The sequence below is a fragment of the Crassostrea angulata genome, chromosome 4, assembly GCF_025612915.1.
Source record: "Crassostrea angulata isolate pt1a10 chromosome 4, ASM2561291v2, whole genome shotgun sequence".
Taxonomy (NCBI): domain Eukaryota; kingdom Metazoa; phylum Mollusca; class Bivalvia; order Ostreida; family Ostreidae; genus Magallana; species Magallana angulata.
Window position 1 is genome coordinate 24,661,142 of NC_069114.1, and position 13,681 is coordinate 24,674,822.

General features: G+C 37.2%; 1 protein-coding gene across 3 annotated transcripts in view; it reads right to left on the reverse strand.

Moving 5' to 3' along the window:
* The window catches only part of LOC128180249 (uncharacterized), a 68,825-nt gene that overhangs the window by 38,838 nt on the left and 16,306 nt on the right, over positions 1 to 13,681 (reverse strand). For all 3 annotated transcript variants that reach the window (XM_052848189.1, XM_052848190.1, XM_052848188.1), the window contains 33 exons: positions 13,389 to 13,598; positions 12,993 to 13,092; positions 12,695 to 12,803; positions 12,336 to 12,487; positions 11,912 to 12,015; positions 11,522 to 11,671; positions 11,141 to 11,321; positions 10,813 to 11,003; positions 10,277 to 10,489; positions 10,073 to 10,187; positions 9,660 to 9,895; positions 9,322 to 9,414; positions 8,825 to 9,208; positions 8,525 to 8,601; positions 8,186 to 8,249; positions 7,827 to 8,033; positions 7,437 to 7,548; positions 7,034 to 7,148; positions 6,733 to 6,878; positions 6,345 to 6,451; positions 5,348 to 5,512; positions 4,958 to 5,138; positions 4,422 to 4,621; positions 4,027 to 4,206; positions 3,737 to 3,851; positions 2,907 to 3,545; positions 2,301 to 2,530; positions 1,962 to 2,054; positions 1,333 to 1,535; positions 920 to 1,115; positions 608 to 684; positions 439 to 502; positions 52 to 264 (listed from right to left, as the gene is read on the reverse strand). In XM_052848189.1, coding sequence (XP_052704149.1) covers positions 52 to 264; positions 439 to 502; positions 608 to 684; positions 920 to 1,115; positions 1,333 to 1,535; positions 1,962 to 2,054; positions 2,301 to 2,530; positions 2,907 to 3,545; positions 3,737 to 3,851; positions 4,027 to 4,206; positions 4,422 to 4,621; positions 4,958 to 5,138; positions 5,348 to 5,512; positions 6,345 to 6,451; positions 6,733 to 6,878; positions 7,034 to 7,148; positions 7,437 to 7,548; positions 7,827 to 8,033; positions 8,186 to 8,249; positions 8,525 to 8,601; positions 8,825 to 9,208; positions 9,322 to 9,414; positions 9,660 to 9,895; positions 10,073 to 10,187; positions 10,277 to 10,489; positions 10,813 to 11,003; positions 11,141 to 11,321; positions 11,522 to 11,671; positions 11,912 to 12,015; positions 12,336 to 12,487; positions 12,695 to 12,803; positions 12,993 to 13,092; positions 13,389 to 13,598 — 5,622 coding nt within the window. The remainder of the gene's footprint in view (positions 1 to 51; positions 265 to 438; positions 503 to 607; positions 685 to 919; positions 1,116 to 1,332; positions 1,536 to 1,961; positions 2,055 to 2,300; positions 2,531 to 2,906; positions 3,546 to 3,736; positions 3,852 to 4,026; positions 4,207 to 4,421; positions 4,622 to 4,957; positions 5,139 to 5,347; positions 5,513 to 6,344; positions 6,452 to 6,732; positions 6,879 to 7,033; positions 7,149 to 7,436; positions 7,549 to 7,826; positions 8,034 to 8,185; positions 8,250 to 8,524; positions 8,602 to 8,824; positions 9,209 to 9,321; positions 9,415 to 9,659; positions 9,896 to 10,072; positions 10,188 to 10,276; positions 10,490 to 10,812; positions 11,004 to 11,140; positions 11,322 to 11,521; positions 11,672 to 11,911; positions 12,016 to 12,335; positions 12,488 to 12,694; positions 12,804 to 12,992; positions 13,093 to 13,388; positions 13,599 to 13,681) is intronic.

The window sequence follows — 13,681 nt, forward strand, 5'->3', positions numbered from 1 at the left end:
CAAATTTTTGTACAGCAAATGTAATTAGCTGTTGATATAAAGCCTTCATACTTCATATTTCTTGCCTCCACCATAAGCTATGACTCTGGTGCCCTTGGTTAGCTGGCCGTTGAGGTACAGTGTCATCTTCAAGGCCTTGTATTTGCTGGTTGAGGAGCTAGCTCCACACCGGTCAATTACGATGACATCATCTCCAGATCTCACCGCCACTGCACAATTACATGTGGCTTTTCCCCTGTTACATTTACGATAAAACGTTCGCACCTAAAAACCAAGAGAATAGTTTGTCAAATATACAGACTAATCAGCTTAATTCATACAATATGCTTTTTTTCTGTATCACTTTTTTCCTCTTTGAGGTCTAACATTATTTTAGACTAAAAATTCTGTATAATTATGTTAATTTTAAAAAAAATTATAAAAACATGGGAACTTTACTTCATAGGGGAGGATTTTGTGTCTGTACAGGATAAACTCTCCCTCCAAAAAGTTGTTATAGTACCTAAAAATAACAAACAGTTAAATGTACATACATCTGGTGGACAACCATTATAAAAATAGAACTAGTTGTCAAAGAAGGTATTTAGTTAGTCTATAATAGACTTACCAACTGTCAAATGAGGTCATGTGTGGGTCATTGATAGATTTACACACAGCACTCTTGTCTCCATCCTCAACTTTGACCTGAAGATAAAAGATTTCTGGGCATTACAATTTCTAACACTTTCAAAATATTTTTTTATCACACTTTTGTCGTTCTCAATAAGCGTTGATAAAATATGACATGAAGTGATTTAAGAACTATGTAAAATGTCTCAAAAACTCATCATCATCCCAAAAAGATTAAAAATTAATAACCAAAAAAAAAATCAAACTTTGTATAAAATTGTACTACATTGCTCTGATATGACCTCCTTACCTTGACAGTGGTTGTTGTAGTGTTGTAGTTGACAGTTCCTTGACACATGACCTCTGACCTCAATGTCAATGACCTAGTTTTGTCCTTGTCATACAGAAGGTCAATGGAGGCAAAGACAGGGATCACAGTGGGGCGTTCCCAGGTCTGCATAGTAATGATGTTACCACAAAATGGAGTAGGCATTTCATTAGAGACACTGAAACATCAACAAAGAAGTAATTTTAAAGAAAGGTTCTACAGAACAGAAATGAGTTTCAATAGGCCTGTTGTTGACAAACGTGAATTCATGCAAGGATTTTTCCTTAAAGTTCTCTAAAATTATGATAGTTTTGAAATACTGTCCTTTTCTTGCTCAAAATATTTTGATCGAGGGATTCTAGTGATTTCTTCTGGTTGATTTGTATAGCTTTTACCTGTAGCCAATGACAGCTTGATTCAGTCTGTTGGAATTGGGACAAAGCTGTTCCTTTTCAGAGAAATAAGAGCTGACTTTGACATAGCAGGAGTTATTGGCCCTGTCCTCAGGTCGACACAACAACCTAGGTGGCACTGTCAGTTTAAGGTTGACTTCTCCTGGTAACCCTCCTTCTACCACAGTTATATCCCTTGTTAGAACCTACAAAAATATAAAACCATAGCAAAAATTGGTGCTACGACCATGCAATTCTTTATCTTAAATATACTTGTATCATGGGTATTTCAAAAGTATTTTCCTTTGTATCATAAATAAAAGTATCCTCTGATCTGTTTAACTAAAACTTTGTTCAAGAAACAAAATTACACAGGATCCTGATAATATTTTTAAGTTGCAATGACAATGAATGTCTGCCAAATAATCAAATCAATAATCAAACAATAATGTTATTGAGTTATTTCTAAGTCTTCTTCTTTTTGCTTTTCGTTGAACACATGTACTGGCCCTATTAAAATGGTGACTGCACTCAAAAATTGTTTCACAGTTTACCAAACATTAGTTAGCTAGATGCTACAGACAAAGGTGGCCCTAGGAGAGAGGACCTGACGTATAGTAGAGCCCGCCTACCTGGACCTCCGCCGTGATGATGTTACTTTTACGTGAGGGACCTTCTGTAGTTGGACAGCTGTAGGAGTAGCAAGGTGTCACTGTACAATATGTCTGCAAAACAGAGAAAAACAGATTGAGTAAAGTATGGTGCCTTGTTCCAAATTATGGCTATCTAAATTTACGAAATTAATCCTTTATAAGACTAACAACTTGCTCATGCAAATAAATTTTCGTAAATAGTAATTGTTTTTTTTTATAAATAGGATGTAGCAAAATAAACTAATCTATAGTCTGATATTTGCTTAATATCTGATATCACCAAAACGTCAACAAAGACCAAAAGAAAAATCCCCCCACCTTGACGCCATATCCACCATCGCCATACTCTGACTCTGACATCACGTAATTCTCTTCTGTTCCCTTCACATCTTTAAAGGTTTTGATCTCTTTGTCATCCACAAAGAACTGGACTCTGTAAACAACATCCCCGCGAGGCAGTCGCTCAAACTTGCACAGGAACTGTGCCTCGGTGTCATTCTCCTTGTACGACGCTGTCAGCCTGGGGCCTTCCGCAAGCTCGGGAATGTCTGAAACACAAAGGTCATAATGTAAACAGGGAAATGTTAAATGTACATGGGGATTTAAGGTGAGCTTTAGATAGCTCAAAAAAATTATCTTGAAATTTTACAGGTACTAGAGGTAGAGGCACTAAAAAAAAGGAAATTGATACAGACTTTTCTATCTAAAGTGACCTCCAGGCAAGTGCTCCATTTAGTGGAAACACAAAATTTTATATTAGTATGCTGTGAAATCATTTTCTCATCTTTTTTTCTTATTTTTTAACAGTATCAAAATATCCTCCGAAGGCAACTTGAAACTTTAAGTTTCCCAAAAGCAATATTCTCATAAATGGCAACTTTCCAAAAAAATATAATTCATGGCATACCAATGACTCAGCCTTACCAATGACAAATCCTACTGCTGTTACAATTCTTGTCTCTGCCTTCACAAGTGTTGTGGATCCCACTTCACATTTAGAGGCCACGCGTTTTCCCCCTGGAATTGGCCCACCAATTCTGAATCCATATGACTTGGTTCCCTTAATAGTCCTCTTTATTGGTGCCCGGGCCCTGCCCACACTGACGCCATCCATGAAGCACTCCAGACCGTAGTTCAGTCCCCAGGAGAACTCGAAATCGAAATAAACCCCGACTCTTCTAAAAACAGTCACTACGGTCCACTCAAAGTCCTGTGTGCTCAAGGTCAGGTACATGCGACCTTTCCTAATGTACAGAGACACGCCTCTACTGTCCGACAAGTCTCCGCCTGACGAGAAAATATAAGAGTTGTCAATCATGGTCGAAATTCTGAGTGAGAACTTGAAGGAGAATCCCAGATTCAGGCAGAGCTCTGGCTTCTGGAGACAACTGTTCTGGTCGCCATCCTCAATGTATGACTGTCCGTCAAATTTGAGGGCCAGCCCACCCTTCCAGCCATCGACCAATCCTGGTGCTCCTCCCAGAGAGAAATTCCCAAGAGAGGTGATCAAGACATTGCCAACAATGGAGATGTAGGTCAATCTGGTGGCAGTGATCACAGAGGCTGAAAAAAGAGGAGTTACCATTAAAAACACCATGTACTATAAACAATTTTTAAAATTCATCATTCTCTGTGATCATGATTCACTCAAGTTTTATCTCATAAAGCATCAAATGAAAAGCATCGACATTATTTTAATACTTTGGAATAAAAGAGTGGTTTTCTGAATTAGCGATTGGATAAAAGACACTCACTTTCAATCCTGGTCCACACTGTTCTGTTGACGTCTGGCTGACATGAGTACCGATTGTCTTGGTCAAATACAGCCCCTGCTGACACACACTGCCCTCCAATATTACAGGTATCAGTCTACAAGACACAAATTTGAAATAAGATCTACTCAAATACATGTAACTCTTCTTAATTCTATGAAAATCTCTGATATTGTCTAATGTAAGAATTTCATGTATAGTCATATTTTTAATTTAGTAACGATTCCTAAAGATTTTTAACCTCAGTGTGTTTTGTTTTTGACAACTCTTACCCTTTCCACACAGAGGAGCGTGTCTTCATCACACTGGTCACAGAAGGAGTCGTAAACGACGTAACGGATGATGTTACTCTGTCGCTCGCCACCATAACTGACAGTGATGTTGGCTGTCCGGGGAGACTCGATCTGACATATCACCGACTCAGAGTTGATGTAAGTTGCCGACTTTGCAGGCTGAAAGAGCACCAATTTGTTTGAGAATCAAATTCATTTTCTTAGCATAAATTTGATTCTTAATACTTTTTGAAATATCAGTCAATCAAACTAAAACACTCTACGAAAGTTCAAAGAATCTTAAATGTTTCCATTGCAATAGGTTAAATTAGTTTTAAAGGATGAAATAAAAATTACACAAAAAGAGGGGGCCAGAAAAGATCCCCTTGACTTACCCCATTGAAGTAATGACAGGCTAGGGAGTCATTACTCTGGAAGTTTTCTCCAAACAGAACGATTCTCTTACATTCCTCCCCATCCTCACTCTCCCTGACGTCACAGAGCTGACCCCCAACGACCCCGGAAATTGTGGGTGGGATAGTGATGTCTATTGAACAGTCTATGTCTCCAAAGCCTGGGTTACACTGACACTGACCTTGAAATAGGACAAAAAGTTTTGTTCAATAAGCTTTTTTTACCTACATATGCACTTACAGATGAGATTCCTGAAACTTGGAAAAACAAAAATAAGTTTGGAGAATTTAAGTCAGTCCGCATTTTTCCACCAAAAAAATATCAGTTGGAATATATTATTTTAATAGGGATTTATTCCAGAGGCATTTTGAAACATGCACATTTTCATCTATCATAATTTTCTTACAAAAGAAATTGGAAAATTTGTAAGATCTATATGAAAATAATGGACAATTAAACATGTTCTACTGAAGAATCTCGGAGACAGTGGTTCAGGAGGTGGTGCTTAAGTACCTACCTTTGATACAGTCCCCTTTTCCACTACACTCGTTCAGACAGAAATTGTCCACCACATCTTCCTGTGGGGCAGGGACCCCTCCTATAGTCACCCACATCTCCACATTGGTAACCACCTCTGTTATACATTTCAGCTTGATGCTTTCCAGAGCTTCAATTTCCCAACTAGTGTCTCCAGTTAGCTATGGGGAAAAAAGGTCCATAAAAAATTAATCAGTCATTAAGTATATCTTCTAAAGTATAATTGTTGTTGACAATTTCAAACACGGTTAAAAATAGCTGCTGAATTGGCCACAAGGTTTCAGGCAGACATTAAATTCACAACATGCCCTATTTGTCTCCATTACAACAAAAAAATTAACAGAAAGGGGTCACAGTAGTACAGGCTTACCCCGATGTCTTCCACACAGGACTCTATGGACAGATCAAACCCGATGGCGGCAGACACACCCGTCTTGCTGTTACAGGAGGCACCGATTTTGGTTTTCAAGACAAAGTCCAGACAATGCTGGTAGGCTGTGGTGGCATTCAAGCCATTCTGAGGCCAGGATATTTCCTATAAGAGATTGTTTGTACAGTGTACCTGATGATATATAAATTTCTTTGGATTGCCGAAGATTGCTTATTCTATGCAAGTACTTAATTCCATGATTCAATTCTTTTCCATCGAATTGCTAGAAAACATGAATGCTAATTTTTTTAAATAGTTTAATGTAGTTCACATGTCCCAATATCCCAAAATAAAAGTGAGATTTTAGCGAGATGTGCATTTCGCAATTTTGCACGGATGTTTATTCCTTGCGATTAATTAGAAATCTACAGTATTTTAGGAAAGCAAAAAATATCCAAGTTTACAGTAGTTTTACAATATTCATAAAAGAATTCATACATGTACATACAGTAAAACACGGTTATAACGAAGTCACAGGGATGGGCAATTTCACTTCGTTATAAGCGTAATTCGTTATATCTGTCAAGTTTACAACATGAAATAGAGACTTGGGGGAATGAAATTTACTTCGCTGTAAGCGTCAATTCATTATAAACGTGTTCGCTATAACCATGTTTTACTGTATATTACAGTTAAGTGTTTTAAGACTAAAGACAGCAATGTTCTTGTCTACAAAAGCTTACTGTAAAATTGTAATTAAACGCGAGTAATTTATTTCAGCATAAAATCACGAGAGGCGCCCCTCGCGGATTTTAAAATCTCACCATTGTTTTATGAGAGTGGGGAACTATAAGAAATATGGATTAATGTTCTGTGTTCGCGATTATATATTCTCGAGATTTGATACAATTGATTTGATCACGGAATTAAGTACTCGTGTAATCAAAGGAATTTACAGTATTCTTATCAGGTATACTCTCTAAGCCTTATTTCTTACCGGTGTGGTGTAATTTACATCATATTCAAAAGCAATCTGGGGCTGTATGGTGATACATTTTTTGGGAGCAACTGCATTTTTCAACACTTCATCTGTAATATCCTTGCCTGTTATAAAGACAAACAAAAAAAATAAAATAAATCTCAAATAAAGGCAATTTTCAATATATGCCCAATTCTGCATTTGAACTTGTCATAAATGCCAAGAGTCTTTAGATCATAATAAAACAAACACTTTGTTTCTGTTAAGTTAGATTGCCATGTGATTTTGAGTTCCTTAAAACTCTTGATTCCTGTTAATTTGTTGCAAATCTTTGCACGCAATACAAAGTATTTATAAAGCTTTCAGTGGTGTTCCTGTATTTAAGGTAAATGCATCATTTACTTACCCCTTAATTTGGTTTGCTGACATCCAAAATCTGTGGCCAGTTTCGAGCAGGTCAGGTTGTGTATTGGGTCACAGTAGAACTGTTCCCTTGGATTCGAGTTGACCATCACATCTGGGCAGAAGCCATTGAATAGAGTTTCATCAGGGCTAAAAAAAAAAATGAAATTATATGCCTGACAAATTTTATTCAAAAATTCTTATAACAAATTCTGTAAGTTAAATATATAAACTTTATAGAAAGTATTTTTTTAATGGGATTTATCTGTTAGGATCCCTGTTTCAAGTATCTATTGGGATCTTACTCCACTCTCCAGCTGATGGAAAAGGCCTTGGGACGGTTCTGTTTGGTCTCCACAATGGTTCCATCCGGCTTCATCAGATCATCTTCCATATTGTTGTTGAGTGTTCCGCACAGTCCTGGATTATACCACACAGTGACATTGCATAATTATAAATAAAATGAAGGGGAAATTATAAAAATACATAACGATTGCTTGCGAAATTGAGAAAATTACAAAAATCTTGTGTTTATCATGAAACATTAATTGAAAAAAATGATAAAAATGTTAAACAATGAGTAAATTAAAATATTGTTTGAAATTTTTTTTTATACTTTATCAGTAATTTTTTTTTGAGGGGGGGGGGGGTGAAAAAATATGAGATTGATATTGGATAAGAATCATTAATGCTGAGACATTTTCATACCCTCTGTGCGGTTGAAGTCCATGGGAGAGGCGTGGAGCCAGACATTCAGGAATTGACTGGTTCTCCTTTTTCCATCTTTCACTACCACGTAAGTTCCTGAGGGCATGTAAATCTGAAATGAAGAAGGATTAAATAAGTTAAATTCATTGCTTATAATTCAGATAAAGGGACATCATCAACTTAGATAAGTTTTAAAACCTAACACAATGAATTTAGATTTTTATGTAGAGACATTTTCATTTCTTAATTCAAAGTTCCACAGCATTAGTCATATCAATAATTCCAATAAAATTAGTTTCTTATCTAAGTTTACAACCAATAAATTTAATACCTAAAGATCAGAACAGTTAACAAAAAACACTTAATGCAGTTCAAGAAATGAGTTCTTACCCTGTATTCTGCCCCTGTGCGGTACACCCTTAGTCCCGGAGTTACATCCCCATTAATATAACTCCTGATCTGGATTGGCTTGGCGGTCACTTTACGGCTTTTGACCTCACTGCACCTGTCAATCACGATGACATCATCTTCCACCTTGACAGCGACAGCGCAATTACAGGAGGCTTTTCCATTGCAATTTTTGTAGAAAGTTCGCACCTGCAGATCAAAATCAACGAATTTTCATTGACATTGTTTAATAACTTCTGAATGAATGAACTCAATCATTTTTCATAAGAAACATGCCCACAGAGTGAATTGAAAACAGCTTTTTACAAATTACTAGGCATTTTTTATGGTTGTGTATATACCTCATATGGCATTGTTGTGTGTCGGTAAAGTACAAATTCCCCTTCAAAGAAATTGTTGTATTTTCTACGAAGAAGGAAAGAATAAACATGAATAAAAACAATTTTCTTAAAGTACTTCAACTTTTCAATTTCTACACAAACTATCTCTTCAAAAGAAAAGAAAGAGAGCAAAAAAAATAGGTGAGAGTTATTTCCATTTTTTCCTGATGATCCCTCTATAATTGTAAGGATCTTTTGTCAAGCACTTCACAGAAGAAGTGAAGGTGTTGGTACAAAGTTAGTGAATTACACATACTTTCCAGACCACTAAAACATCAGTACATGTTCAAAAGAGAGTACCTTCCATCCAGGGTTCTCATGTGAGGATCGTTGATGGAGCTGCACAGGTGAGACTCATGGCGGTCCATCACCTTGACCTGAATATCAAGAACACTATCTCACAAAAGTTTCTTTGTATGAAAATAAATCATATTTCTCATTTCTGATTGATAGATAATTATTGTTTAACATAAATCAGGGCTCAAAGCCATTAAATGATGCAAGACATGCATGACATAAATTAACAACCATACAAGTATAATTCAATCCTGTTTGATACTGTTTGTAGCTTTCCACGACTTGGTTATTTCAATCTCTTACTTTCTTCCTGGTAACTACAGTGCGTTGACTGGTCTCCATCTGCTGACTTGTCTGGTTCCTGTCCCTGACACGTGACACCAGCATCACCTCCCTGTCTTGGTCGCCATCTTTCAGCATGTCCATGTTGGCCTGTACGGAGATGACAAGTTTGTTCCTCCAGTTTTCACCAGAGATTTTCAGCTCTCCTTTCTCGGATTCCCCTACCAGTAAGACCTGAGGTACCGCTTGGCCCTCACATTTCAGTTCTTTGGAACCCTCCATTTCTGGTTGCACGATGATTTCACAGTCTCCAGATGGGCAGAAGATGAAGGGAGGAAAGTCTGACTCGATTTCTATCTCCGAAGATTCACCGCCTTCAACAATGCGCAACTCCTCTTTGTCGGCCTGCAGATATAAGTCATGAATTTACTTACTCTGATGATGTAGAAGTTTACCACTATTAGTATATTATAATTCTCATATAAAATGTCTCACTAAGACCTTTTTTCTCTACTCACTGTAATAGTTGCTGTAATTGGTCGGCCATTCAAAACAGGGCTTGTTGTGTTCTCACAGTTGTTGATAAAGCAGGCCACTATTCCACACTCCACCTGAAAAGCCACACACGCAGGAATTAATTCAAGCATAATATATTACTGCTACAATAATATTAGGAAAAAAACGCATGCAATTTAACTACATGTATGTATCTTGGACAGTTTATCGATGACTGTGACAGGTCACAATAAAATGTAAATAAAATATAGTTTATAATGTAAGAACTTGATTCCTGCAGCGAAACCTCAAAAGAATAAGAATCCAACCCCTCAAATACTTGCCATATATCAAACCCTACCTTTGAGCCGTAAGTAAAGTTCACAAGGTCTCTGTAGGATATTTCTGCCATGAACTTCCTGTCGTCTGTTGCATTGATTGCTGACATCTCGACTCTCTTTCCATCTACACTCCAGACGACAAAGGACTGCGAGGCATTCTCCGCACTGACCTTTCCCTCACACAGGAACAGGAAGTCGCCGGAGCTCTGGTTGTAGTGTGTCGACAGCTCAGGCTGGTCTCGAACCAATGGGTGATCTGTATAAGAGTATACAAAAATCATTGTGAATCAAGTCTTTTAATTCAAGATTTGACACTTAATAATTATAAATTAATTGTGCTGATCATCTGCAGAGTTTATACAGGCTCTAATGATTAAGAGATTTTTATCTCTGATATAAGAAATCAAAAAATCATCTTTTTCAGAGCTTTTACCTCTTTTGATGCTCCACTCCTCAAAATTCTCATAGGGGTTACAGAATAAGGAGGAGTTGGATGGATTCAAAGCTCCAATATCATAACACACATTCTCAATAAAACATTTCTGCTCCTGTAAAAATCAAGCAAAAACATGTTGACTTTGGATTGTTCATTGAATTCTACAAAAAAATTCTGAGATATGGATAAAAACGCACTGACCTTGAATCGACACATTCCTGATTTGGTGCACTCATGGCATTGTTTGTCATACACTGTAAGCAAGGCTGGCTCACTCAGTGTACTGTTGTCATTGGTTACTGAGACAAAGTAACTCTCCTGGGATGGAATGGGACAAATGACCTCGTTGTAGGTCACCAAGATGGCAGGGAAATAAAATACATCTTCTGTAGCATTGTAGCCTCCATTCAACATCTATCAAAATGGAAAGAATGCAGCTTTGAAAAAGAAAGTCGATGCTATGTTGTCAGCTAAGCCTAAACACCCTTATAATGGCAGCTCAGCACAGCTTATGAAGAGAAACTATAGGATCTTATTTCAAGTATATGAATATTAAAATATGAATATGATTTAGTACATACAAATTAAATTCATTGACAGCTTTAATAGATAAGTTTTGCTTTAATAGATAAGATTTGCTTACCATCTTTTAAAAGTTTTGGGAATTTTGACTTATAATGTTCTTCAGTGTTTCAAAAAACAGCTTATTGTACAAACCAACAAAAACATTTTCTCACCTTGACACGAGTGAGTTTACACTTGAGATTGTCAGAGAGGATGAATGTGGCTCCAAACACTGCCACCTCATTGCACTGCCTGTCACTGAGATCACACAGCCCTGCATTCTCCAGGAACCACACATCGGGTGCTCCTGTTGTGTTGACCGAGCAATCAGCACCACCAAAGCCTGGCTCACAGTCACAGGTTCCTGAGGTATAGAGAAATACATCAATCTCACATTAGTACCAGCATATGGGTAATTTTCACTGTTATTACTTGGTAAATAAATCATTACAATGAAGATCAACATATTGTATGATGTAGACTACTGATTTGTAGACTGACCATTCACACACTGTCCCTGCATACTGCAGTCCTCGGGGCAGAGTTCTCCAAGGATGGCCCGGTCCGGAGCGAGCATTCCTGTCTCATTGGTCCACAGACTTATGTTCCGAGCTAGCTCAATCTCGCACATCTCATTCAGGTTTTCCAGTAAAGTCTTGGTCATATTAAATGAGTCTTCAATCTACAAACAGACACAAAATTATAAAAATCAATCATAGATATAGTTTACAAAATTTACCACTAAGCAATTCAATCTTTTCAAATCAATGTTCTTTTAAACACAAAATGAACAATTTCAACAAAATAAATTCATCCTCATATAAATGAGATGCAGAGTTATGACAACTGTAACATCAGGTTGGTAGAAATATTGCAACTTACCTTCACCTCCATAATACAAAGGTCAAAGACATCAGCCATGCCTGTGACATTGACACACACTGAGGCCACCTTGCTCGTCTCTATCATACTCAAGCAGTGGTTCCTGGCCATCTCATAGGTCACATTGGACAGGGTGGGCCAATCAAAGTCCTGTGTGACAACCAACAGGAGATATCACCCAAGATTATCAACTCATGTACATGTATAACAATTATCGTATGTCATTGTTTATCACATCCAGCCAATCAAAATCCTAACTTAACATTAATATAATTATAAAAGTTTTGCAATGTTCCTTTAACAGTCAGCAAATAAATTTACAAGACTAACAAAGGAGACCATCCCATGTTTCTGTATGTGATAAGGGATACTTGGGAACTGTGGACCTACCTTGGCTCTGTAACCTTCTTCATATTCATATGCCATCTCGCGGTTCACGTCCCCACAGTCCTCAGATTTCATAGCCCTTCTTACAAACAGCTCGGTCAGATCATCTACAGAACAGTCAATCAAGTCAATGAAACATCTCAAAATTAGTCCCCCTCATCAGAAATTTTTTTTTAAGATAATTTTTAAAAGTTTTTTTTAACTTGACAATAAGATTATCTACCGTAATTGGTTTCAAAAATATCTAACACAAGTTATAAGAATAATATTTCTGTAGATGTCCATTCAAAAATTGGCAATTTATTAAAGAGAAAACTATCTCATCCTTTTATCAAGGCAATTTCATTTCCTTTTGTATACAAAAGTTCCAAATTGATTGAATTTCTGGTCACACAATATAATCTTTTTCCATCTCAAAAATGCATACTTCTCTGCTGCTTTCTGTTTTGAGGACACAACTGGTAGGAGGACATCGAGGAGCATGACGGCTCTCCTCCATGAGGGCAGTCACAGAAATCTGGGTCATGGACAACTGTTTGGTCACATGATCCTGACAGTAAACTCTGGTTGGTTAACACTCTACAAAACATTTAATCAATTTATATTTGAAATCAAGGAAATCTGAACAAAGGTAGATCCCTCCCACTTTTACATGATTTTCCTATATTGCAAGAATTAAGGTAAATCTATTTAAGGTTTTTTATTGCTGAGTGATTGCCCAGCAATACTGTTCACTGTGTTATGTAAGATGATGACATAAGATGATCTCAACCAATCAGCACGCACCTCCAGGACAGAGTGAACGGGTCAGGGCGGAGTCCTGGAATGTCAAACAAGGAGCCATCCCTCTGCTGCCAATCATTCTGTTTCTTTCCATCGAACGTACCACAAAGTCCTGTATAAAACGTCAAATATCCAATTAGATATTCATGTATGGATGCATGACTTAATTAATCAAGCCATTTTCTTGTGCATTTTGTGCAGCGTGGTTTGAGCAGAAACATGTTAAATTACATTAAAATAAATCCTGGGACATGCACTTTCCTTCACATATCTGATACCCCATCGTGTACTCTGACTTTACCTGTCGTTCTGTTGTAGTCCACACTAGAACCCATCAGCCACACATTGAGGCCAGTGGGCAAGACTTTGACAGTCACAGCGGTTCCTCCAGGGAGCATCACCTGAGGTCAAACCCAGAGAATATCTTAGATATATACACGTATACATATGTATAAAACAACTTGCATGCATCTAAAAGTTTTTGACAATTTTATCTTAATCATCACATGAGCAGTAATAACCAATTCAAAATTTCTTTTTATTATAGGCAGATAGTAACCATTACTAGTAAAAGCTATAAGCTACAATTACAAAAGTACCTTTTATTGGAAATAAGGGACAAAGTTTAACTCAGTATAGAGTAAATGAACTGAACACCCTATAACATATTCCATAAATATATAGACATAACAGTAACCTTGAATTTCCTGCCCTCATCGTGTCTGTAAAACTTTGTGCCGGGAGAGAGATTTCCATTTCTAAACAGATAAACTCTGATTGGCTGCTTGTCTGGTTTCATCACTCCTTTTCCGCATTTGTCGATCACAAAGACATCGTCTCCTGATTTGACGGCTACAGCACAGGTACATATGGCTCGCCTGTTACAGCGGCGGTTGAAAGTTCGAACCTAAATGTACCATTAATTTTGTCAAAAATCTGAATTTTTGTATACCTATGAAAGGCAAAGTTTTCTGCAATTTTAATATCTAT